Raw genomic sequence first — 27,384 nt, 5'->3', positions numbered from 1 at the left:
TAAGGCTTAGAGTATAGGAACAGTTAGAGCAAAAATCCATCTGATCCTGCTGTCCTCCAGCTGTGGGGTATTTAGCCAAAGAACATAACAAAGCCAAGTGTAAGATGGTTCCTCCTGGCTTCTAGCTTTCTGTAATTTCAGAATTTCTTTGAGTGCATTATACCTATCTATCTCCCCCTTGCCGAAAGCCCTTGAAGGGCCATGCCACGAGTCTGTGATCTTTTCTGTGCATGTTTGCACTTTGGCATCTACAGCAGTCGTGCTCCTGGCAGTTGCCCAATTTAATTATGAAATCCTATGGAAAATGTTTGGGTGGGGTTTTCTGGTGTGGTGTTGTTGTTGGGGGTTTTTTGGTGGGTTTGGGTTTTTTGTGGTTTGGTTTGGTTCTGTTTTACTTTTTAACGTATGCTAGCTGTGATAGCATGAGTAAGAAAGCTTTCTCTGTTGGCTGATTAGAGAGATGATCAATAATCCAATCTGTGCCACTTGTAATCCTGTAGACCTTCCCTTCCTTGATTGTTGCTGAGTAGTAGTTCATGTCGATTTAGTTGGTTTTCTCAAGAAAGCTATTCCATGTTTCTGATCATCCTCATTATCTCTGAGCCTCATGGTTCTGCTGGTGCCATTTTGTAAGGGAGTAATCAGAGTTGCAAGCAGTTTTCTAAATGTGAACCTTTTAGATTTTTAGTGACCATAGTGGTTTCTGTTTTGTTTATCCTTTTCTGTTAGTTTTCTTGGCTACCAGATATTTGAGCTGGTATGTGAAGATGGCTCTGAAAACAGTGACTAAAAAGATCTTTCTCAAGGAGTTAAAGCCAGTTTAGAAACTATGATATGGATGTTTGTGCAATTGCAAATGTTTCTCTCATCACTATCTGCAAACCAGTGGACGTATCATGGGCTTAAACAGAAGGTTTCAAATTTATTTAATATGCGCTAACAATCATGATCAAGCATAAGAAAAGTGATGTGTATGGATATAGCGTCTAATGTAATTCATAAGTACCAAAGTCATGATTCAAAAATTGCTTAATATGTGCACTGTTTTAAGTGGCAATGCTCTTCCAAAGGCTTGCTGGTTTTACCTAATCTTTGACTGTATTAGGCAGATCTTTGTCCAAATTCCTGGACCCAAGGGGATGAGAGTTTTGCTAGCATCTTTTGAAGTTAGGACTGGATAAACACAGTGTCAATCCCAGGTGGCTTCAGAGGCTTATGGTTAGTCTTGGTCAGTCTGGCCTCCAAGAAAAGCTGCTCTTTGGTCCCTGCAATTACGTGTAACTAGGTGATACATGAGGTTGTAACTACAAGGGTGGGTGAGTTGCTGTTCACTCTTTTGCCCTTTGGAACTTGCCTCTAGGTATATTTAGTGGTTGGAGGCAGAGAAAGGAGCATATAAACCCAATCATCTTAATTTTCAATTCCCAACAAGGGGAGGTGGTAACTGGTTCTGCCAACAGTGCCCTGATGGGGACCGGTCCCTTAGAAGGCTGGAGCGTTACTTCACATTTGGACCAGTGAAATACATTTTCCCCCCCTTTATTGCGCCAGTGTTCAGCATCATGTGATCCTTCTCCAACTCTTGGTTTTGACTTACTTGATAAATTTTTTATACAGTACATTTAGTTACATTATTGTTGAGGCTTTTTCTGGAACGCTTATGAGCGTGGTGAACAGTACATTCGTTTAGAGCTTCTCTGAAAACTTCCATTCCTTGTGAAAACTGACAACTTTCTACCCATTGTTGAACCAGTTATTAATATACAAGGACAAGTTCCTTCTTATCCCATGTCACCTTAAAGTCTTGAAGAGCTCCTGGTAAGAGGTCTTGCCACGTCCATCTTGGAAGCCTAGGTGTTCTGTCAACCAGATCATCCTTCCCCATGTGCTTCTTGGTTGCTTGGGGAAAAAAAGAGATTTGTGAAGCATGATTTCATTTTTAGTTACATTTATCTAGCTGTCTTCTGGCTTGTGTTTCTCATAATTTTAACCAATTTTTCTGGTATAAAGTTAGAAATATTCTGGAGTTACCTCAGTGTTTCTTTAGAGCCCTTTATAAAACAAACAAAAAAGTAACTAATTTTTTTTAAATTGCCTTCGTGTTCTTTCCAGACAAAGAAAGTGCCCTTACTTCAGTTATTTATTGCATATTTTTTCCTTTTTTCTGTAAGTATGGCTTAAGCAACTACCATGAAAAATTTGGACAGTAGAATGTTAATCTGGAATCATGGGACTCGAAGGAATTCCTTTTCTGTGGCTTTTGAATAAACATTTGGGATTAACTCAAGATTTAATGAATAAAAATAGGTCTTTCACTTGCCTGGAAAACCATGTATAACACTAGCTTTTGAATAATCTTCACCTTGATATTTATTTTACTTTATTGTAACAGCGGGAGCAATGAGTGCTTTTGCTGCCAAAAGAAAAGAATTGGAAACGCTGGGGAAAAAAGGAGGTGGAAGTTGCATATTCAGTATCAAAACAGCTTTGGGGCTTATTTTAGAAAATGACGTTACATTAAAAACCGTGGTCTGTTGAAAACTTACTTAGTGCTCTTTGTCCAAGTGACTTCCAGAGTAAAATGGCACCGTTTGCTATCGTAGATGATGAAGTCACAAGTGATTTGTCTTGCATTATGAGTGATAATTTAAAGGTTTGTGATACTAACATTTAGACTGATCTGTGTGGTGTCTTGTGCATTGAGCATGCGGATGACGCAACAGCATGGCTTGAATAGACACTGATGTTCTCTTGTCGTGGATCTGTTGGTTGTCTTGCACCAAGTTCACTGTTAACAGCCCTTTCCAAATTTAGCGGAATACTTTGAGGCAGATGTTTTATGAACAAAATTGTATGGATTTACAGTAGACTTAAATATTGGCTCTGTCAATTCTAAAAGACTTATTAATTATAATGTCTACATTGCTTGTTTGTTGTAAAACTAGAGGCACTGTTTGTTCCTTTACACTGGCTCCTTCACAGTCCTAACAAATGTAAAAAGCACTTCTATTCCTTTTTCTTGTAATGTGCAATTTACTTTGTTTCATTTGGGTATTAGCAAGGGAAACAGTGCAGTCTTTTGGAACATAATATATAGAGGTAAAAATAATTATAACATGAGTGTAAAAGTGCAAATAAGTATTTCTTATTAGAAAGGGATTAGAACAAGTTTCTACAGTGTAAGTTTTAGTTAATGTTTTTTCGTTCTTATTCAAGCTTGCACTAGGACCAAATATTCTTTGCTTCTAACAATGCTTGCAGGTTCAATAGGCCTAACATTAAAATTTTCTTTTGACTTTAAATGGAAGTAACTCTTTTCTGTATAATTGTTTTTTTTTCCAGTTTGAGAATATATAAAAGTAATGAGAACTTAGAGGTTTACCTAGCCATGTAAAATTCTGATTAACGCTTGTGGAAAGCTTAAGAGATCGAATATAAATGTAATAAATTAATGCCTCTTTCTCTGTAGGGCGCTGGTCAAGACAAACTTGGAATATATGTCAAGTCTGTTGTGAAAGGAGGTGCTGCAGATGTGGTTAGTAATATTCTTATACATCAGAAGTTCAAAGGTAGAAAGATCCCTTGGAAGTGTGTTTAAATCCTTTGTTTACTTGTATGTGTGAATAATTGTTTTAATTTAGACCATGTTAGCATTGGTGTATGAATTTTCTTTTCTCTTGAATATGTGTTTAGGATGGTCGTCTGGCTGCAGGGGATCAGTTGCTCAGTGTGGATGGTCGGAGTTTGGTGGGCCTCTCCCAGGAAAGGTATGGAATGCTTTCTTTACATGAAGAAAATGCTAGAGTAATAATTTACTGAAAAGGGCTGAAGCTTTTTTTTTACATGTTAGGCTTTGTCTTGGCTTTTTATAACTGCCTATGAATAACCTTGGTAACCGGCTCAACTGTTAACGTAATATTTTCCATATATGATACAAGTTATCTATATAGGAGAGATTGTATTACACGTTTGGGCTTTAGTTTTGGGCAAACTTTATTTAGCTCCAATTTTAAATATTTTGGCTTCTGACCTTTAACTGTAGAAACTGGAAATAGTACTTGCCTATAGGTGTTGTCTGTTTAGTAAGTGTAACTTCTAGTCGTCATCTTCTAATTTTTTTTTCAAAGTGATTTTAAGTATTAATCACAAAGTGTTTTGTCAAACAAAAGATTAATAGAATAAATGTGAGAAATCATGACATACAAACTGATAATAGAAGAACTAAGTAATACAGTGCCTAATTTTATTTTGTTTTATTTGTTTTGGCTTTTATTGCAGGGCAGCAGAACTTATGACGAGGACAGGTTCTGTAGTAACACTAGAAGTAGCAAAACAAGGAGCAATTTACCATGGTCTGGCAACCCTGCTTAATCAGCCATCCCCAATGATGCAAAGAGGTAATAATGCTAATATTAGTTATGTTGATAACAGCTTTATAAGTCTTAGAATGCAGAAAACGTAATAATTCACTGTAGCTTGCCAAATAATACCAAAATACTAAATCAGAAAAGAAACATAATTGCACGGAAAAGAAGCATTTCCTTTCTTATCAAAAGTTGATCTGTTTTTAAATTTTGTTTGAAATTATGCTAGTCTAATCATTAATAAATGCTTTACATATGTGCCTTTAAAAAAATTACATGATGCATTTAAACACTTCTGGGTTCAAGTAAATTTTATTTTAACAAATGGAATATAATGAATACAAAGGGCGTTAAACTTCAATGGCTTTTTTTTTATCCCTTTCATAAAAGCTTCTGTCCTCCTGTTGGAATATGACTTCCTTGTAACTAGAGAATGCAATGTAATTACTAAGAGAGAGATAAATAGAAACAGAAGCCCCTGGAACATGTTTTGCCATTGAAATTTTTTTGTTTGTTTGTTAACTAGAAATATTGACATATATCTTTTTAAGTTTCTGTGTCTGATCATAAGTTGTTGGATGTTTCTCAAATGTTATATTTTATCATTCTAATTCAGTGAACTAACAAAAGACATATTTAAGTCTTATTTAAAACAATATTATAAAGGCAATAATTCTGTAAAGAAAGACCTTTTCTACGTATAGGGTAGTACTACAGTATAGAAAAGAATGGGTTAAAAGAGTAAATCCTTATTATCACAGTTTACAACACCATCCCAGATGCCATATGCCTCTGAGAGTCAGCAAGAGACTTTTCAGTAAAGCACATTCGGCTTTTCTAGATACTGTGGTACCTTTTCATAAAGCTCTTTTGAAGCACATCAATCAAAGGAATCCTATGTAGTTGATACAAGAGTGGGATTGTATCTAAAGAAGTAAAGATTTTAAAATCTAGCATTTGCTTTACTGGCAACTCAATTATAAGTGCAAGGTAGCTCTGGTTTGAAGAAGAGTATGCTAGACAGTAGTTAATATAAGTGAAAGGGGGAAAATACATATCCAACTGTTACAGTTTCTGACCGCCGTGGCTCAGGTAAACCCCGACCAAAGAGTGAAGGTTTTGAGCTGTATAATAACTCCACTCAAAATGGGTCACCTGAGAGCCCTCAGCTGCCGTGGACGGAGTACAGTGAACCAAAGAAGCTGCCAGGGGATGACAGGTTAATGAAGAACAGAGCCGATCATCGCTCCAGTCCCAATGTAGCAAGTAAGTAAGATAATCCTTCTTTTAGGGGTAGATGCCTCCTCCACTAGTTTTAGAGGCTGGTGAATTCAAAAAGGGAATGATTGTTTTTAAAAATGAATTAAGTTTAAAATGCCAGCGTAGTAGTAACATTTGGAGCAAGCCTCTTGTTAGAGCTGTTGAAAGGAAAAATCATAGTTATTTTGTGAATACTATTACTTTATTAAGTTATGTAAATTATTATTAACAGTCATGTAAATGCTTCCTTTAACTTTCCAACAGATCAGCCTCCAAGTCCCGGGGGAAAGAATGCTTATGCATCTGGAACTACCACCAAAATAACCTCAGTCTCTACTGGAAATCTTTGTACAGAGGTCAGAAGTGGCAAGCAAAATGCTAGCTATTAAACTTTCCCTAGCTATCAATAGCGTCAGTGTGCTTGAGTCAAACCAGTGTCTGTCTTAACTATTTGAACGTAATGTTGGTGCTAGCGACTGGGTGGGGGTTTTGCTTATTACAGCTAATGAAAGATCAAGACAGCTTTGAGTGATTTCATTAAATTTTGTTCATGAAGTTGTCCTTGGGATTTCTTAGGTTTGTACAATATTGTGTACTTGTTTTCAGACCATAAAGACATGAGTCATAACCACAATTATATTTGATACTAGACAACCTATTTATCTCCTGTTCCAGACAAATAATGCTTTCATGAACCAAAAGAAAACATTTGGAAAATACATGTTTAGAAAAATGTTCCATACAGATCTGTGTGATTAGAAAATTTTACCTTATGTTCTTTCCACCTTTTTCAGGAACAGACTCTGCCTCCACGACCTGAAGCTTATCCCATCCCAACTCAGACCTACACTAGAGAATATTTCACATTCCCAGCTTCAAAGTCCCAGGATCGAATGGGTCCAGCTCAGAGTCAGTGGCCAAATTATGAAGAAAAACCACAGGTCCAGGCAGAAAGTAATCATTCAATCAATACTACAATGCAGGTGAGTAGTGCTTTCTTTCAATGTAATAAAAAAAAAAACAAAACAGAAAGAAACTGCTTGCTTTCCACTCCCAGACTGCTGGAGACATTTTTGCAGACTAGTCTATAGCCTCTGAGCTGCTGAAGGCAAACTATAGCACAGGAGGGAGACAACTGTACTTTTGCCAAGATTGCCTTGGGTTCAGAAACCCTACTCTTATGCCCCCTCGGTAGAATTTATGTTACTGTGTTCTGCAGGCCTGTTATCTGGGATGTTTTAATCCCCTATTAGAGGTATACATGGTAGTAGGGTTTGTGTTGTAAAATGTTTTGTGCTTTTCTGAAAAGCAAACTAAATCTTTCCTTCTTCCAAGAAGGTTTATGTGGAAAAATCTCTTTGCCTACAGGGTGCATTGTTTAAGTGACAAAGTGGAATATTAAAAATAAAATAAAACAGTACTTTGAGACCTATCCAAGGTCTTCACTGAAACATGTTCCCTGCATTCAGTTTAAAAAAAAAAAAAAAAAAAAAACCAACGAGTTGCATCTATGATCAAAGTGCAGATGCTTCTTGACCCAAAATGAATTTACCCCCACTGTACCTTTATAAATTCAAAAAATAATGTTGTTCTGCTCTTTGTAAATGAAGACTTTACTTAAATCCATACAGGAAATTAAATCTAGGTCTACTAAATCCAGTCATTGGATCATCTTTTTCTCTAATCCACTAGAGACTTAAAAATATAGACAGAAAACTTTTTTTTGCTATTTCTTAATTTGTGATAAAAGGAGAGCCTTACACCAGGCTCAGTATGCTTTACTTTTAGAAAAGCAGTGTCATGTAAATTATCTTCAGATTGTGTCATTAGAGCAAAGTAAGGCTTGATTATTGATTACTCTCACATGTATCAGCAAGTGAATTCAGTAAAAAGTCAATTGAATAAAAGCTTAGTGCTTTTTTTTTTAATTCAGTATTATGGATACCAAATCCTAATTATTTCAGCTGTTAAGAAAATAGGTGTTATACCCGAGGAGAATGGGAGGATGCTGCAAGTTAAATGACTGTGGCAAATAGCTATGGAAGTATTTTGCTGAATTTCCGTGCTTAACTCCTTCACGTTTCATGATTTCACCTCGCATAATCTTAGCTGCATAGTTAAGGTCCAAGCTCTTTCTGTCAGTGATGGGACAGGGGAGGCTCGTACCTCCAGAGAATGGTTCCTACCCATTTGTATTAATGGGGTGAATTGCTGCCTGGACATGCATCTCTCCCCTGCTTAAGACAGGGTCAAGTGAGTAGCTTGGATGAGGTGGTTAAAACTGGTGAGGTGAAGCCCATCTGCTGAAGTTATTGACAGATAGCAAATTTGAACTATGGTCTTTAGGCTGGGTGCAGTGCAGAAAAGCATTTTCAAAAGCGAACAGCTAGAAGCTTTAGCTCCTTACAAGCATTGAAAGTGTACACAGTTTTTCCCCACCATCCAATAGTTCTTTTAAGTTGAAAATTAGAAGAAAATAGACTTTTTAAACTTTTTTTTTAAAATATCCTTTTAATCTTTACAGTGAGAACTGGGCTTGTAAGAAAAAATGCTGCTGTAAGCTACTGACTGATAGGAAATGCTGCTTTTCTGTTCTGAAGGCATTAGCAAACTGTTTGGCTAGGTGCATCTTTACAGCAAATCTAACACAAATAGCTGTGTGTTCAGCTCTGCTGGACTAATAGAGCATAAAAAATACTCTTGTTCATCTCAAAGCAGGCATTCTTTAGAGGTCATGGTTAAGGTCATTGATGGAGGAAAAAGAAAAGGAGTTTGCTTTGTTAGTCTTCTCTCAGTTGTTGATAATCAGTACATTATGTGTTCAGTGCTTAGTAGTTCCTAACATTCAAAGTATGAATACTTGCTTCAAGAAATACCTTAACAGATTTGATAACCCTGATTTATGGTCCAGTATTCCTTTTCAGGAGGTTGTTCAGTGCAGTGAGACCCTGAGCTTGTATAAAAAAAAGACTTGGTGTTTGATGCACTAAAAAAAAAAGTGACAAAAGCGCAGACCAACCCACCCGTGCCCCAAGAGCACGTAGAATTAGACCTGATGCCCAGATTCTGTACCCGTGACTGGCACTATAGTCCTGAGAGCTGCCTGCCGGTCATTTTGCCTGTTAATGGAGGAGGGTGGGCAGAGGCTCCCCTGTCCTCTCCCTCAGCAGCCTTTCTCTTTGCCTTCCCAGTAGGAAAAATATTCAGTCAAGGCAGTTGAAGCCTGCCTGGCAGAGCTGGTATGCCTGCGCTGCTGTTCCGGGCTGCCAAGACTCTCGGGCTCACATGTAGGGGAGGGGGTGGCAGGGATAGTCCTGAGAAATTGTGCGAGCCTGGGGAGGTTTTCAGCTTCAACTCCATTTTGCATTCATCCCTCCTCCCAGTCCGGGTTTCCAGGCATTTCAGAGCTTGCAAAGTCTTCCATCACTTGAATGAGTTAAAAAGACTGAGAAGAGTATTTTAGTGTTCGTTTTGGGAAACTTACTGGGCATGGAAATGCTGAAATTCACTATAAGTAATTACCTTCAGTAATAAGAATGCGATTTGTGAGCCATTTTCCAATATGTTTTAATATAGATGGACTATGAAATACATGCCTTGTTTACTTTTTTCTAGCGTGTAGCTCGTTCCCAGGAAGAACTCCGAGATAAAGTTTTCCAGCCGGAGAGGAATCGTTTGGAAGTTGTTATACGGAAGGATGTAGAGTACATTGATCGGAAGTCAGACAGCGATCAGTGGATGAATTCATCTGTGGATTCTAGCACATCTAGCCAAGAGCACCTGAACCATTCATCCAAACCGGTCTCGCCTGGCTCTTGTTTAACTAAAAGTGGACCTGGCCGTTGGAAAACTCCAGCTACTAGCCAGCCGACTCCAGTGGCCATTTCCCAGCCCATCAGAACAGATCTTCCCCCTCCACCACCACCTCCTCCAGTGCATTATGCAGCTGAATTTGATGAACTACAAATGGATTTGCCTCTGCCTCCCCCTCCTCCTCCAAATCAGGTAGGAGCACAAGCGTCCTCCCAGGTAGCTGCTGCTGAGCGTAAAAAAAGAGAAGAGCATCAGAGGTGGTATGAAAAGGAAAAGGCACGTTTGGAAGAAGAAAGAGAAAGGAAACGTCGTGAGCAGGAGAGAAAACTGGGCCAAATGCGTTCTCAGCCACTAATTCCTGCTCAGCCTGTGGTTCCTCCTGTTTCCCTTCAGCAAGTGAAATCAGAAAAACCTTCAACTTTGCAGAGGCCTCAAGAAACAGTCATTCGAGAGTTGCAGCCCCAACAGCAGCCTCGGACTATTGAGCGGAGAGATCTGCAGTACATTACTATTAGCAAAGAAGAACTGTCCTCTAGTGATAGCCTCTCTCCAGATCCCTGGAAACGGGATGCTAAGGAGAAACTGGAGAAGCAGCAACAGATGCACATTGTGGACATGCTGAGTAAAGAGATTCAGGACCTTCAGAACAAACCTGATCGTACGGCAGAAGAAAACGACCGCCTCCGCAAACTCATGCTTGAGTGGCAGTTCCAAAAGCGACTTCAGGAATCAAAGCAAAAGGATGAAGATGATGATGAAGAGGAGGATGATGATGTGGATACTATGCTCATCATGCAGCGCCTGGAGGCAGAAAGAAGAGCAAGGGTAAAAGGGGATAATACTTTCTAGATAAAAGTATTGTAAATATATATCTTGGTGGGTTCTCTGGCTTCGTCAGAGTATTTTGATGATGTTATAGGGTAAAGGAGGATGAAGCTTTCTTAAATACCTTGAATTTTAAAATTGCTAGCTTACAGTGGCTTCACCAGTTAAGTGACGTATTATGAAAGTATCATAGCCACCTATTACAGAATCCAAGTTGGCAGTCGAATTTACTTTTCTGGTTGTAAGGAAAGAAATTCCCTTTGGATGAAGGGATTTTTGCCATGTACCTGGAGTAGGATTAGAAGGTTAAATATGGCAGGAGTTTGCTTACAGGAAGGTAAGCAAAACCATTTGAAATGATAAATGTCTGCAGGAGAATCAGGAACAAAAACAGTTTGGGGGGGGTTTTCCTTCCCCCCGCCCCCCCTCCCCAAATATATTTACCTCTAAGAGTTCTTATTTATAGTCTTGGACCTGAACACAGACACCGAATGCATGCTGTTTCCAGGGAACAGTGAACTGAACTGAGATTCCACCTTGCTGGTCTGCTCCAAGCAAAAGCTGGGGTATAAGGCAGCTGCTCCCTCTGCCTTTACCACCACCTCAGCGGTGACCCCAGCAGTGCGGGGGGGAAGCATTAGCTTGAGCCGTGTGGTTTTGGGTGTTGTAACAACTAATACACCCTGGCTAGGGCTCGAGCTTGCACATACCTGCATTTTGCATGGTGTCCAGTTTAATCAATATCTGACATGGTTTGCTTACCTTAGCTTCAGTACTGTAAAAACTCATAATATATGTAATAGTACAACACAACTGAGTAGTATGGTGAAGTTTTTATCGCTGCTGGTGGCTGTTGTCTCTCAGAGTCTGTTAAGTCTGTTGTTACTGAGAAACAATTTCTATAGGAAAATTGGTTTTTCTTTTCTGAATAATAACCCAGATACCAAAGTTACATACCAACAGCTATGCTTTGACAGGCTTAAAACCTAGCTCTGTAATGTGCTGAGTGTCTTCTGTTTGTTTCTCTTGAAAAGTTGACTTCATTCTGTGATAGCAATTTTTAATTCTTGAGAAATGTTTGGACATGCTTGTTTTGACATTCAGAAATAGCTATTGGCTTGAGTAGTATTTGAGTTCAGGATTGTTTTGGCAGCTTGATTTCCTAAGCTTACTCTTCTCATATTTGCTGCAGTCTGCATTGCTTTCTTTTTTTCTTGTGGCTAACTTTATTACTGTGTAAAACAATAGATACCTCAAACTTGGAAACTGAAGAAAGGAAAAGCTAAATATATCTTTGGCAAACAGGTTGCATTAAAGCCCAGCATCGCTAACGTGTTATTTGTAGCACATAGGCAGTTACCTATGGGCATTAAAAAAAAATCCATGTACAACTGCCATTTTAACAAACAGTGTCTTTAAAATTTTACTGTAGCAAGGCTAAAAAAGCCATGTGTCATTAATAGAAAGCCAGTCGTATTGCATAACATTATATCAGTCTTCTCTGCAAGTGCTGGATTTAAAATACTATTTGTGCATAAAGTTCTTCCAGCATTTTGGAACATTTTGAAACTAAAAAACAACAGTTGTCTTGAACTGAAGTAATGTTTGCGTTTTGGTTACGTTTCACTGTCTATACTACTAGAGATGCAATAAGCAGCATCTCTGGAGAAATACTGAGGTTTTGAAAGTCAAATGAATACTGATAAAAATTTCAGATTACTGGATTGTTTTCACTTCTGTATTTCAGGATTATGTCAATTCAGTTCCTCGCTCTAAAGCAGCTGACTTAACAAATAAAAGAACATGCTTTTGAAATAGCACAAGTCTAACCTATCTTTATTTTCACTGTGCATCTTTCTTTTTTTCCCCTTTCTTACTCCCTGCAGCAGACTGCTGTGCCAGCAATCTCTGTTCTAGATTTGGTATGTTTGTTTCTTTCTCTTCAATATCTCTTTCCTATTTCAATTCCTGAGATTATTAATAACCACCCTGTGTGCTTTGGATGATGATTTGACATCTTTGGGTGTTCAGAAATCATTATGATATAATAAGCAGTAAGTTAACTGTAAGCATGCACTTGAATGTTTGCAGATGTGGGTGACTCCTTTCCCTATGTTTGCTTCCTTTTAGATATTATGTTCTGCTTGCAGGCTTGATTTGTTTGTTGTAGCAGTGATCTAATATAAAACTGCATATTTGACATTTTGTGCAATTGTGTTTATAAAATATTAGTAAGAACTTTGAATCAACAGACTGTGAGGTAAGATTTCCTCCTTTCCCTTCCCCACTCCTGCAGGTTTTAGAAGAGCTCTAGCAACACCATTCCTTTCCAATTTGAAGTGAAATTGTCCTGAGAGCCTAATAATACAGCATACTGTTTCGGCACATGCTGAAACCCTGTTGTTTACAGGTGTTACAATTTTCTCATTAATGTAAAAATGGATTGTAAAGTCAAAAGTTACTTCTGAACTAATATTTCCAAGTAGGTCACATAAACATGCAATTGTTAAGTTACCATATAATTTCAGTTTCAATTGGTTAATACCATTCTCTTGCATCTAAAAACATGACAAGCTTTCAAACTGGAGCAGTAATTGCTATGACTCCAGCTAATTCTGTATTTTATTGCTCTCATTGGAAATGGGTACATGGAAGAAGAGTTCTGTAGTCTTCTCTAGAAGAAATACATCCCCTTCAAAGTGTATTTCTATGTAATCAGTATACCAGTTTGAAAGAAAGGTAATGCTTGCGAGTCCTGTTAGTATAAATCATTTGTGCTGGTGGAAAAAACTGTAAATGCATCTGTTCAAAATATGGATTTGGATATTTGGCCCTGCTTTATTTTAGAAAGAAAAATCACCTTTGAAAATGCATACTTCAGATAACTTTATCTAAGGTGTTCGGTTTTGTATCTGTGTGGTACGTGAGCATTAAGCAGTTGACAGCAGTGAAACAGGTGAAGCATCTCAGCTTTCTGAATTAACAGACAAGCCAGGAGTCATGGATTTTTCAGACTTAGTACCTATCAATATTTTTTCTTCTTACTACTCCTGTGTTTTGGGTTTTTTTGCTTAAGCCTTGGTCCCTGGAGCTGCAACTGGATAGATAAAGTACTTCGCCAAGCAGGCTGTAAACTTCTGGATCTTTCTGCGACAGGAGGTTGTGAAGGCAGACAGTATCATCAGCTTTAAAAATGGATTAGACAAATTGATTGACATCACGCTTGTAAACAGCTACTCAAAAGATTACACAAGGCTATACCAGCTGACATCTCTAGTACCATGCTGAATGCTGGGGAAATACTGGAAGAAATGGCCAGGCCTGTGTGCAGCTCTTCTTGCCATGGTTGCAGAATACTGCGTTAGATGCATCCATGGCCTGAATCAGTCAAGGATTTATGATGTTAATAAATTTGGCTTTAAAAAAAGAAAGCAAGCTACTTCTGAAATAGATGATGTTGAATGCTACACCCAGCAAATACCTCTTTTTCCTAATTTCATCATTTTCATACTGTTCACATGACTTTCTGGGTATAGTTACACCTATCCTATGCCACCTCACGTACCCAAGTAATTACTTCTTTGTTTCTAGAAAAAAAAAAATACACTTTTGAATACTCAATGCTTTTTACGTATGTCTAACATAAGCATTGGTGATAGCTGTTCTGCTAATTACAAGGCTGATGGACGGCAATGAATAGTTAATGTGTGAATTAGCAACTTGGCTAGTGTTTGTCTTTTTAAATTCCCCAGGCCACTAACAGATCTGACCCAGCTTTAGCTGTCATAAATAGGTATAAATTTAAAGTTCTTCTGGAGCATCTTTTAAACCGTTCTAAGCGGTGCTTGGAGAAATGAATTTTGTCTGGAATCCAAGACTTCCTGGATGCCTGCCAATCCCATGAATATCTTAACATTTCTGATACGAATCAGCCCATCGTCTCCTTTACGAGGAGCAATAGCTCAGAAGAAAGATGGCTTTTTTTGCTCTCTTAGGTAGGAATAGTGCTGCAAGTGGATGGGGAACAGAGCTGTGCAGCTAAGCAAACTGTTGGCAGTTTGCAGCAGAGCTGGGACAAAGCATGGAGGAAAGAACTGGTGCTTTGTGCTTAGCTGCTTCGCTCAGTTACAGCTGGGAGAATGCTTTTCTCCCTCACTCTAGCTGTATGGGTCAGTTGTTTCTGCCTGTTACAATATAAACATGTGCTGCTTTGGAGAAAACCTGGAAGTACGGTAAATCACATGAAAACTTGAGACCTAGACTAATTGAGATAGAGAAGTATTGAAGCGAAATATTCAACGTGGGAATCTAATAGCCCTCTTACTAGAAATGGGATGTGAAGCTTATTTTCCTTAGTGTCTTGAAAATTTGGGATGAAGTTTGAATTGGGTACTGTTGTACACAGTTACAAACAGAAATGCCTGCAAGTGCTCTGGCATGCCTCGCCATCCCCACCGCTCCTGGCCTTGATCGGGAATGCTCCAAAGTAGAGGCTAGTTACTAATCATAAAGAAATGAAATGTGACTCTCTTAATAGTTGCTGTATTCCCGCTTGTGCCTTACATAGAGTGTTTGGCCTTTTTACAAGGTATTATGTTTAGAACAGCCTCTGACCTGGATATGGTTGTCTTTGCAATTGTTACGGTTCAGATGTTGACAACGGTTCCCAGGTGGGCACCCTGCCCAGTTTTCCCTTCTTGCTTTAGTTAAGGTCACAAGAAAATAAAACGAACGAGTCCTACTTCCCCTTTCATTTAGTTTGAAATATTTTCTTGTTTAAATGCATTTGAATAGCAATATTTGCTACTAAGCAAAATGACATCCATGCCGTAACCTGGGATCAGTAACTGCCATGTTCAGAGTTTTTCTCTAAATGCAGTTGGGACAGAGTCAAGGAATTTTCTTGTATTTTTTCACTGTGCAGTTTTTGCCTCTTTTTTTTCTGTTTTTTTTTTAAAGAGGAAATTACTTCTCTTCTGTAAACTCTTTTGCATTACTAGCTGTCTTTCCTTTTGACAGCAATACTATCTCCTTTGCTAAAATAATGTCTCTTAAATAACCAAGACATGAAGAGGTCTTAATCCAAGCAGGGAGTTGGTTAACTACTTTATTCCCTGCTCTGCCATATATACTGAGCTTGATCTCTATCTTTATGTTGTTTTCAGTTAGTAATTACAAAAGTTTTAGCCCTAAAGAAGGGGTGGCATCCTCTGGTATACATTTGCCAAATTACTGCCTAAATTAAATGAATTAATTTTGTTCTTTAGCTTTCATGCTCAAAAATGGTGGGTTTTAACACTTCAAACGAGAGGTGATTTCACTGCAATTAGTCTGTATAGCTGTCTAAAGATGTAGGATGCAAATGTTTTCAAAATTGCCTCTTGTACAAGGTCGGAAGATACCCATAACACAAATACTACCTGAACAGTTGTGGGAAATAATTACCAGAAAATTAGTCCCCTCCAAAAATAGTTCATTTTTAGAATGGATTGGAAAATTGATTAGGAAACATAATCTGCTTTAAAGCACACTACCTGTTAATTAACTGAGGGGAGAGAGATACCTACATGAAAGTTGTCCTCACAAGGTCTATTAAAACTAAATTTCTCTTACCGTATCGTTATTGCTTTGTGTCTTAAGGGCCTTTCTCTGTAAATGAAACTGGATTGTAAAAAAAAATCCAGGAGGAGAGAAGTGTCCGTGTTACAGGCAGCTTATAGGAAGATCCAATGATTTACTGATTTATACCAATCAGTATAAAAGATCTTGGGGGGGGTGTTGGGGGGGGAATCACTTTAAAACATATGCTGCAGTAAGAAATAACACAGCATGTAGTCCAGTTGATTTCTACCTGTGAATATTATTGTGCCAGTGAATATTCCTGTCCATCAAGGGCTTAGATACTGTTAGCTTTAGAGAATCATGCACAGTTTGGATTGTTGCTCAGTTTTCTTATCTGTGCAGTGTTTATCATAAGCATATATAAAATAGCATTGTCTGTTGGACATCAGTTGTTCATGTGAGCTGTTTAACCTCAGCAGTCAAAGATTTCTTTGCCTCACTCTCTGCTTTTTCCAAAACACATCTGTTGCAGATACAGTGGGAGATTTTATTTATCTCCCGAGACTATTTGCAGACTGGCTGAATGAGCCTGTTACTTTAAATGGATTGACCCTTTGACTAATGAGTCATGATTTTCCGGTGCTTAAATACTAATCCAAAATGAAAAACCAATTGGCTGCTAGAGCTGTGGACTGTTGGTTCCAAGTATTTAATTTCACTTTACTGTACCTATGAGACTGTGGTTGCTGAAGCTGTCTGGAACGTGAGTCACCTCAGTCTTCTGCTAGGGGTTCATATATGACTGCTGAAAATGTCTCCCTGCGCGTTTTGTGTTTTTATGTATGTGATTCTGTGCATATCTTTTTTTCTTTTTTTTAATTAGGGATTTTAGGGAAACCAATGTAACAAAGCATACTCTTAACAGCTGGAAATTATATTGCTTTATCTGTAGTATAGCATTTTCTACTGAATGACTTACTTTTAGATGCAAATGCTCAGGTTACTTTTTTTTTTTGACCCATCTTGCTCACATGAGTGACAAAAAAATTACAGATGTATCTCTGTTAGTTACAGGATGAAGAACGCAGAAGGCAGCAACAATTGGAAGAAATGCGCAAACGAGAAGCGGAAGACAGGGCCAGGCAGGAAGAAGAGCGCCGGCAGCAAGAGGAGGAGCGGACCAGAAGAGAGGCTGAAGAAAAGGTTGTGGTCTTCTGAGTGCTGCTGGGTTCTTACCGGCCTCTTCTCTTTGGCCTGGCTCAGTGTTGGGTCACCAGGGGTTAAACACACTAGCCCTAGTCATAAGGGTCATGGCCCAAGGCTTCAGTTTATCTAATCTAAACCAAAAAGTAATTAAACAGCCCATTTGTGGTGGCCAGACTTGACTGGGATTGCAGAAATAGTACCGTAGGATTACTGGCTGAAGGTTTTTAGGAGTGGCAAGGGCTTGCCTTCAGAGCCTCTTCTGAAAGTTACAGCAGAAATCACTTACCTCCTGCTTTCCTTCCGCCCTCAACATGACTTGCCTACCTTCTTTATGATAATGGCTGAGTTAATGGCGTTGGGTTTTGCTCTATCTCAGAGACAGCACTTAAATATTTTTGCAGTAACTGTTTTATACAGAAAAAGAGAGAGAAATATGAAATACAGTGGAGTGGAGATGAGTACTCTATGTTGTCTTTTATATTTGGACTATGGGAGGAAAGGGAATTGGTTTCTAGGAAGGAAGTAAATAATTTCAGCAGATAAGTCACTGTGCAATCAAACAGATTCTAAAAATTCGGACTTCTGGGTTCATTAACATTATACATGAATTTGAGAAGCTTTATTGTTCAAAACTGGAAGACAAAGCACCTAATTTGACTCTTAGCATGCTTGTTAAGACCCTCTTCTTCCTAGAGAAAGAATGTTTACTTTTGTTCAGATTGAAGACTTGCCTGTTGGTAACACTGACTTCAGAATGAAAAAAGAGGGCTAGCTTTTAATGTTGAGAGAAATTCCATTTTGGAAGACTGAGCAAATATATTTTAAAAAAAAAAACAACAAACCAACCTTGGATATATTCACTTTGTTCATTTCTTTTCAAGGTTGTTTTCAAGCTTTGTTAGACTGTGTTCCATGAGTAGTGTGGGTTCATGAGTAGAAGCGGGGATGGTTATAGGTGAAAAGTGAGGAAGGCGTATCTGACTGAGGAAAGTATTTAAAAATACACTGTAGAAAATGTAAAGAAAAAAAAAAGGCAACCAAAAAACCAACCAAGGCTTTCTTAATTTCTGACAATGATGCAGCCAAATGACATTTGGATCACACACTTGAAAGGATTTTCACTGACAGGTCTTGACCAAGGCATTTCTACATCTACCAACTCGGAACTCGGTACCATCTGACCACTACAGTGGTTTTAGAGAGTAGTACAAGGAGAGGAATTTCATGCCTTTGCTCTAGATGAGCAAGATCAGGTTTATGTATTTATTTTTTTAAGGATAACTGACTCACGGTGTTGAGCAGATAAGGTAGATTTTTTTTTTTAAACACATGGATTAAAAACAGAAAGGATCGTTGTTCAAAATGTCATATATTCCCAGCAGAAGTTATACTATTCTCAGACAAAAGGTTTTTTGTAACATACAGTTTCTAAATACACGTTTTCGTTCCTTATCAAACTACTGAATAGACCCTTGTATTAATTTACAATGTGGCTTAGACAAGAGCTGAAGAGAATTAAATGCTATTTAGTTTAAAAACAGTAAAAAAATCTTTTAAACTGGAAAAACACACAGAAGATATTTCATGGCCTTTTAAATGGTCAATAGCCTCATATAAATATCATTAGCATAGGTTTTTTAATTTGTTTTTTTATAAATGTTTTTTAAAAACAGTTGTTTGATGTCTGTTTTAGAAAAGTTCTTTGTAATTTGATTTCTATGTGAAAGCAGTTTTCCTGGTATTTATACTAGAACCTTTGTTTAGGATTCATCTATTCCAAGACTCTGTTGATTAATTTACATTGTATAAGCATGGAGCAAAACTACAAAGTTCCTTTTTTAAGGTGGTAGTTAATTTTAGTTATTTTCCTCTCCCACAGATTCTTTACAGCTTTAGTAAATCTACCCCTTATTAACTGTAGTTACATTTTGAGTAATAAATGCTGGAATCACCCTTAGTTCACACAGGCAGTTGCCTTAGTTACCACAAGCAGTGGTAAATCCGGAAAGAACAGCAACACTGTGTTACAGGACGACTGCTTTTTTTTTTTTTTAAAATAGTAGTAACTATTTTTCATATGAGCCCATGTAGATGCCTTGCTTATTGCCAGAAAAGGAGACAAAAAAAGACGTTTGTAACTTGGTGATGGAAAACTTAAAATTTCTCTTAGATCGAAATGTCTGTCTTTCTGACCACCGTGTTTCTGTTTCCTCTGGACTTACAGAGGCGACAGGAAGAGGAGTATTACAGTCGCTTAGAGGCTGAAAGGCGCAGGCAGCACGATGAAGCAGAACGAAGATTACTGGAACCTGACGAGCCTGGTCTGTACAGACCTCCGCTTCCACGGGAATATGAACTCCCATCCCCAACCCCTTCATCTAACGCTCCTCCTCCCCCACCTCAGCGAAACACCTCTTACCTCAAAACACAGGTCCTCTCCCCTGACACGATTTATACTGCCAAGTTTGTTGCATACAATGATGATGATGAGGAGGAGGAGGATTCCAATCTAGCAGGTCAGGATAAGTACTCCAGCACAAGAAAATCTTATGGTGACTTTCCTCCTGCCACCCTTAAACCACAGCAGCCCTCCCGCCAGCCTCGCCCAGTTTCAGATGGCCTCTTTCTTTCCAACTCATTCCAGTCACCTCCAGTCAATGCCAACAGTACTACTGCCAAACCCCCGCCCCCACCAAACAAACCGAGCATCATCCATGCCAGCAGCTCTAAAGGTAGACACCATGAAATCAGTCATCTCTACAGAACTATCCTCACGTTTTCCACTCTGGTGCTGTGGACTGAATTGCTTCCTTTGTGATTTCTCCCCCCCCACTTAATCGCTATTTTCACTATGGTGATCTAACTTAAATCCTGATATTAATACAAATCCTCCGATTTTTAACTGTTTTGATCTCTCAAATTTCTTTGTTCCTTACCCAAACTCTTCAAAAGCAAAAATTCCATCTTTCACACAATGAATCAGAAATTATTTTAACTGTTACTCAACCAATTCAAAGTACTGTTGGTTTTGGCTTTCACTCTGTATCTTTCAGTGATTTGTTTTGTATGACTGACCACTGTTTACTCAGGGCATCTGGAAGTGCACCTTTCTTGAACACAGGAAACCTTTTCTGATGGGTTCATGGACAGAGCTTATCTTCTGCTTTTATTATTGGTATCAGGGTTCTCTCTTTTAATAGTGTGTGCAAATGGCTTTAAAAATGACCTTTGTAGACGTAGCTCTTAAATATAGAAGCGCCAAGAGACATACAGGACATGCAGGTGCTTTTACATATTAGGCACCGTTCCTGTACTTCTGGTTTGTACAGTGCAGTTTTCTTGCAAAGAGAGACAAAAATCTAAATTTCATCTTAGTGCTTTTTGCCTTACTCCTTCCCTCCCCTTCAACACCCCTGTATTTATCTCCTCATCTTGTTTCTTTTATAACTCCAAGTGGGCAACCGTAATGGAGTTTAATTTCAAGTACAGCTCTAGCTCCTAGTAACTTTAGCACCATATTTTATCTGCAGAGTACTAGTTTAGCTATATTCATGAACTAGTTTAGCTATACTTGTTAATTCAGAGCTAATTCAGTCCAAAGTTCTGTGCTAATTTTTTTTAAACTGCTGCCATATAGGAGGAATCTTACGTACTTTACTCTTTGAGTACATGTCTGTGTAGTTCTCACTAATAAATTTGCAGTTTATTAATATAATATTTTGTCGCTCAATAGCAGCATCTGCCAGCACTTCCTTTACACTTGTTTTCTTCTTCTGTATTCCTCTGAAGGGAAGAGTGGCCATGACATTCCCCTAGTTCGTTCTTTTTTCTCATGCTGGAAGTCAACAAGTGCCTGATGACCAACTTGAGCTGATCAAATCATCCTTCTGAAATGCAAAGGGTAGCAAGTCGCCTGAGATAGCAAGGGAAAGGGCTTATTCTGGCTTCTAGCTGAATGGCTAACTTGTTCATGGGATTCAAGTCTCAATGACAAATGTGAACGTCCACAATATGGTATATCCCTCATCACCTTTTTGGCCACCTAACAAATTATGCAAATCACTTACTTTCTTTAAGCAGAGGTGTGGTGTGCCCTGGTCATAGGGAGCAGATGAGCCTCTGTCAGAGCGCTTCTAATCCAGCTGCAGGAGTGTATGCATCTGATTTAGGGTATGTATGAGGCCACCCAGGTACATGATACTCTGAGCTGCCTGTCTGAATCCTTTTCAATTGAGGCTCAAGCCATCGTTTTCCAGCAAGGCACCCTTTCCTTTGCAGGGCAAATTAGCTTCTGTTACAGCTGGACTGCCTCCAGTGCTGAAGAGAACCTCTGCACAGTATAGTGTAGTTTTAATATTGCTGAAGAGGCAGTAGTTTAGCTCGGTTACAATTTCTGTCCAACTGATACAGTTGATGCTTCGCAGTTTCACTGTTTGGGGTCAGTACAGCACCTAAGTTGCATAAAAAGTATCTATGCTGATACTTGTTTAAAGGAGGGAAAAAAAAAACAACAAACCCAACAACAAACCAAACAAAAAAACCCCACTCCTGTTTATTTACCCTGGTCTTGCCTTTGCAACCTCATGATGTAGTAGTCCCTATGGATGCTGCAGGCCTGTCTGTCATTCCTGTCTGGCTCTGTCATAGGATCCAAATCTTAAAGGAAGGTGAGGGAAGGTTTTAGCTTTTCAGTGTGTTGTCATTAGCCTGGAGTATAAGTAGATACACTGTACACTACGCGCTATGTGCTACCATTACAATGCAAATAATTCCATTATGCTTACCTTCCATGCATGTGATCCCACTGACAAACCCACAACCAGTGAACCCAAATCATGATTTTGTATCAGAAGGACTCTAGGAGCACCTTACATCACAAAGAATTAATGAGTTAAAACAAGATTAAAGACAGGAAATACGCAGAAAAGATTCTCTTTAAACAGTATGACTATCTATGTTGTCAGCTTGCTCTTAGGAATATTCTGAAATGGCGGGCTTCCGACATGAAACTTTTGTACCCTATGTCTGTACTGAATTTTTGTTCTTTCAAAGGACTTGCTTTTTCTAGAAATTCTTACTTGAAACTGACTATAAAATGTGCCTTCCATCACAACATGTAGGCTTCCAAAGACCCTTCCTTCCCTTCCTTATTTGGCACTTTGAAGGCTGTACATGTAATGAATTAAGTAACTATGGAACCATCAGTCGCTAGTTGTCACCACCACTCTTCCTGCCTCCCATCATCCACAACCCAGAATGCCATTTCATATGTAGTTGCATTTCCCAGTCCTGCTTTCTGTTAATTTTAATGGAAAAATGAATCTCAGGAAAGTGATATTTTTTGTGTGTGCGCGTTTGTTTTTCCTGGAAAGCAATCAGAAGGACAATCTACAAAGATTTGGTTAGGGTTTTGGTAACAATTAAGGAATATTGTAGTATGATGCTTCGCCTTTAATAACCTAATTCATAAACCATACAACTAATTCTGAATACTCTTATTTCATAATTTTTAAAATAGCCATGAGAACAGGTTAACTTCACCTGATTGCTCAAGCTTCTATGAAGACTGCCTGCGTAACGTACAAAGCCGTTTGCACAAAATGCAGAATTCACTGTGCAGTTTACCATCTCCCATCTTGCTGACTCTGTGACATTACTGTCCTTTACAGCTCTTTTCTGTTCTGAATGTTAACTCTAGTAAACCACGCTTCTGCAAATTTTGCTCTCGTACCTTCTTCCACTGGGTGTCTTAAGACCATTGGGTCTGTCAACTAACCAAGAAAAAAGGCAACACCCAAATCAAAACTTCCACCTAAAGCAGGTGGAAGTGTGAACCGCAGCATGTGGATCCAGACTTTTCAAAGTAGGAAAGCAGTAGTTATATGCATGCAAGACTCAGGTCTGAAAGGAAAAAAAATCTTCGTATGCCTGGCATATCTAGTATGATTTGGTCTGCTACAAATTTTTGGTGGAAAAAATTTAGTCTACAACACACTAGCTAAACCTGCTTGTGTGTTCCAGCCTCATATATGTCTCTTACATTGAATATTTATGAGAAGTTACATATACCAGTGGAAGAAGCAAACATTTCCTTTTGTACCGAAGAAGGTTCACAAGACATAACACGTACAATGTTGAGACCAGAACTGTCTGAAGAGAAATCTGAGTATTGTGCTGATGCTTATTTTTACTGTTTTCCTGACAGTTATTAAGAGAATATGGTCTTAAATATAGATTAAATTATTGAAACTTTTTGATTGGAAAGAAAAGGTTTTGTCTTGTGGCCTTTAGAAAGAATTAATATAATGTGTAAAACCTGTGTGTTATATCAATTTCATCTAAAGGTGCAGTGCTGCAAGATACTTGCTTGAAATTTAAATTTAAGGGCGGGGGGAAGGGGGCATTTTCTGAGTAATACTGTTTACTTAATCAGACTAAACTGGGACAAAAATTCTGACTCTGCTACATTGCAAATTTGGTATATACTAATCTTGGCTTACTTCTAGCCTCATAAAGAGAGCAGCTGTGGCTAACTTATGTCCTGTGGTGCTTGTAACAGGATAATGAAGTGTGTTGCTCTTTCCATCAATCTCCTTGAACAACTTCTCATGTTTGTCTTACATGCCATAATAAGATGAAGGCCTTGATATGTGCTGGATAATCTAAACAAAATGTGTTCTGACTCAAATTTAGGAATAAAAAAATTATGGCTGTTTTGAGGCACGGGTGGAATTTTGTCGTACTGGTTTGAAATATTCTAGAGATCAGATGACCTTCTAAATTTATTTCCAATTCTAGTTTGAGATTATCTCCCGAAAGAAGCACTGCACCTTTTTTAAGAAATACAGTATGAAATTTTTGTGCTGTAACTGCAATCCTTCAACTTACTTTTTCTTTTGCATAAGGAATAAATTCATACACTGGATCTACAGGAGCAGCTGTTGGGGCCCATGAAGTTTATCGGGATCCAAGAGACAAAAGATCTAAAAGGTGATGTGTAGGAGTCCATTAACTTTTATACCCCTGACTTGGCTAACTTCTGCAATATTTTCTCTTGTTGTTGTAGCTCTGTGGGCTATTTAAGAGTTCTGCAGTTGGCTCTGGAGTATCCTGAGTTACTGTAAAACACAAATAAGTTCTCCACAAGTCTTTAGGTGATCGGAAGCGCTACTTCCAAACAGCACACTTCAGTGCTACAACTGAGTACACTGAGTGATCGCTGTAAATGAACAGCTATTTTAGGTGTATTTATAAACCTGAACAGTACTTCTCAAGTGGGGATTCTTACCAAATTTGTAGCAAGCATAAATAACATGAGCTGTATCTTATATGCAAGTGGCAAGCTTTACTGTGTAGCATACAGAAGATGTGGCTGGGCTTGGCTAGGATTCTGTAGAAGCTGTTAGCCCAGTTCCTGCATTTCAAAATGTAGTTAATGTTTCAGTGGAGTGTGCGGAGCAGAGACCTTTTGGAACTACAAGTGAAACCTCTTCTGATGAAGAAATTGAAACCTATATTAAAGCTTCATTATATGAGGGTTCATCACATACGTAAGGTATTGTTATAGCTACAACTAAGAATGATTTGAGATCTTCACTGCAGTGGTCAGAAACGCATAATACAGAAGTTGGTTAGCTACAAGGGTAAGAGAGAAGTGCAAGAGCTTAGACAACGATTGCACTTGGAAGCTTTGCCAGTATAGAATGGAACACGAGGTGTTGCAGCCGCTACAGCATACCTCAGTACTAGTAGCTTTGTTTACCAAGACATAAAAGCTCTGTATTCCAGTGCTTTTTCCTAGACATGTGCCACCACAGAAAGGCTTGCTAATTTAGCCGTAACAGCAATGCTGTGCTAATACAGACAGCGCCTTAGTTTACACCTGTGCTTCACTTTGAAAATTGGCAAGCAGTTTCATTCATGTTAAGGTGCCAGAGATGGTCAGGAGCCTGAGTGGTAGACTTAATTTGTCTGAGTGGTAGCACAATGTCAGAATTAAAGGTATGTGTGAGGAACGAAACATTGCAGAACACTAAATGGAGAGTCTTTTGCTGTAGTCAAAACCACTGCCAGTCAATACATGTTAGTAAGAATTATTATATTTAAGGATGTTGTAGATAAGAATTATAACAAAGACTTTTTTTCCCTTTCCAGTCAAGAAACAGATTTACCTGGAGCACCAGAGAACTTGACGTTCAGGGAACGCCAGCGACTTTTTTCACAGGGTCAGGATGTATCCAATAAAGTAAAAGCTTCTAGGAAATTAATGGAACTGGAAAATGAGTTGAACACAAAATAAGATTAAAGCACCTTATCAGCTGTAACTGAAGATCTCTAAATTGAGGGATTGAGATGGGGGGCACACTACTAATGAACAGAAAATGAATGTTTTCTGAAAGGAGTGACTTTGATTCCTCTATATCTAAGACTGTTAATTAAGATTTAGAGATGTTGCAATAGCAAGAAAACTGATTACTTTGCCAGGAGCTTGTGGTTTATACAATGAAAGCACTGTAAAATTTTCAAGATATGAATCACGTGAAGGTAACTTTTTTTTTTCCTTTCTGTTTTGGGGGTTAAGTTCTTGCGCACCAGACCAAGTAGCACTTGTCAAAGATAAGTTCTCTTTCCTGGTGTTTTACAGACACACTTTTGTTTTAGCTGCTGAGCAGAGAGAGTGAGAGTAGCTTGAACTGCCTAAACTAAACTGTGCACTAGAAATTAGTATTTTAGGTTGTTTGATAGGAAGCCAATATCTGGGCCACCTTAAATAAGACATTATATGCAAGTTTGACATACTGTATGGTGTTCATAGAATGATCAGCATATCAATACAGATCTTACCATTATTTAGTACTGGAATACCACACATTCTGTAGGTAGAACCTTGGAATAAAACCATTTCTAGTCCTATGTATTTGTTGGGTCTAAAATGGTTGCCTAAGAATTTATCTGTAGTTATGGAAAAGTCTGTATGTTGATGCATCCCCACTAGATGTGCTTCAGACTTTCAAAAATGTGAAGATAAAACCTTTGGATAATTGTTTTATTAAAAATTACATAAGCAATAGATAGTAGGCTACACTACTGCCCCTCATCAGCTAGGACCAAAATGTCAGTAATGTGTTAAAGGTGAGGAGTAACGATCCCAATTCCAAAGTGAGCAGAACAGATACGTATGTTTTCTGAGAAAGGTAGATTAGAAGTTATTAGGTATGGAGCAGTATTGATTAGTCCGCCATTATCAGTTCAGCAATATATTTATTTTTTTTTCTCTATGGAAGAGTGAACTGGCATGTTAGAGAAAAAAGACTGGAGTGTGAAGCATCAAATCCAATAGTGCTGGCTGGGAGTGGGGATGTCAGTAAGGTCTGTAACAGACCTGCTGTGCTGGCAAGGAACCCTCTCTGCTCAGGCTGAGGAAGCAGTGCCAGCTTCTTTAGTCTGGCTGGCTTTCCTGACACCCTCTTACCGTTGTACTGAAAACCTTTTTGGCAGTTCAAGCTATTTTTTCACACTGTAATAGCCTTATTTAATTTTAAATTGTTAATCTTTTTCCTCCCAATATTTCTTCAGCTATGCGTATGTGGCTGATGATGTTGGGAATAAGGACCTCATCAGAGTTTTTCTCATTGTGTGATGTTAAGACAATATATATTGTGATTCCAAACAAATTTTCTATTTGACAAAGCCCTTTACTGGCTTTAGGTGATTTTTTTTTTTCCCCTGTATCATATTGTTCTCTTATAAATATATATTTAGGGAATTGTGCACACTTCCAAATACAAAGGGGTAGACTTTCACTGCCTTAGGAAAGAAATCACTTTTAATAAGAGTTGTATGATAAATAAATGCAAGTTAATGAAAATTGGAGTGTAAATATTTTTTACATATTTCAGGTTTCTTATTTGAGAGTGTGCTTTTACCGTTTCACCTGTTAAATATGAAGTAGAAGATTAAACTGGTTCAAAGTGTTAATGAAGGATCTGCATGCTTGCTATGTCTGTTAATCAGGAAAAGCAAGCCTCTCCCAATTTATCTTGAGAACACTAGCAGCCTCACAGTGACAAATTTTTCTTAAGGAAAAAAACTTAGGCTGTGGCTGAATTACTGTTGCTGCTAGAATCTGAAAAAGGCTTAGCAAAAAAATACCTATAACCTTCAGTCGAGTGGATTTGGCCGCTATTGGGCATTCGGGTCAAGTGTGAATATGTGTAAAAGTGCTTTTCATATTTGTCTGTGCATTATTATGAAAAACATCAAAACTGCTGTAGTTTCCCATTTCTACTGTATTTCACTTGCAACCTATTTTTAATAAAGTTTGTATTGTATTTAACTTTGCATTAAATGTTTT

The 27,384-nt window shown here is 38.3% G+C and overlaps 1 protein-coding gene across 2 annotated transcripts in view; it reads left to right on the top strand.

Moving 5' to 3' along the window:
• Nucleotides 1-26,050, top strand: part of MLLT4 (myeloid/lymphoid or mixed-lineage leukemia (trithorax homolog, Drosophila); translocated to, 4) — an 89,667-nt gene extending 63,617 nt beyond the window's left edge. The window contains exons 22-32 of one of the 2 annotated variants that reach the window (XM_009701904.1): nucleotides 3,470-3,535; nucleotides 3,694-3,767; nucleotides 4,279-4,397; nucleotides 5,436-5,630; nucleotides 5,889-5,980; nucleotides 6,419-6,607; nucleotides 9,240-10,262; nucleotides 16,899-17,027; nucleotides 19,255-19,546; nucleotides 23,936-24,020; nucleotides 25,185-26,050. In XM_009701904.1, the coding sequence (XP_009700206.1) occupies nucleotides 3,470-3,535; nucleotides 3,694-3,767; nucleotides 4,279-4,397; nucleotides 5,436-5,630; nucleotides 5,889-5,980; nucleotides 6,419-6,607; nucleotides 9,240-10,262; nucleotides 16,899-17,027; nucleotides 19,255-19,546; nucleotides 23,936-24,020; nucleotides 25,185-25,329 (2,409 nt within the window). In that variant the 3' untranslated portion in view covers nucleotides 25,330-26,050. Of the gene's footprint in view, nucleotides 1-3,469; nucleotides 3,536-3,693; nucleotides 3,768-4,278; nucleotides 4,398-5,435; nucleotides 5,631-5,888; nucleotides 5,981-6,418; nucleotides 6,608-9,239; nucleotides 10,263-16,892; nucleotides 17,028-19,254; nucleotides 19,547-23,935; nucleotides 24,021-25,184 lie in introns of both variants that reach the window. The other variant, XM_009701912.1, reaches the window with a different exon arrangement.
• The last annotated feature ends 1,334 nt before the right edge of the window (nucleotides 26,051-27,384 follow it).

This window comes from Cariama cristata, unplaced genomic scaffold (genome assembly GCF_000690535.1).
Source record: "Cariama cristata isolate BGI_N322 unplaced genomic scaffold, ASM69053v1 scaffold13400, whole genome shotgun sequence".
Classification (NCBI taxonomy): Eukaryota; Metazoa; Chordata; class Aves; order Cariamiformes; family Cariamidae; genus Cariama; species Cariama cristata.
This window is presented reverse-complemented; position numbering and strand designations above follow the sequence as displayed.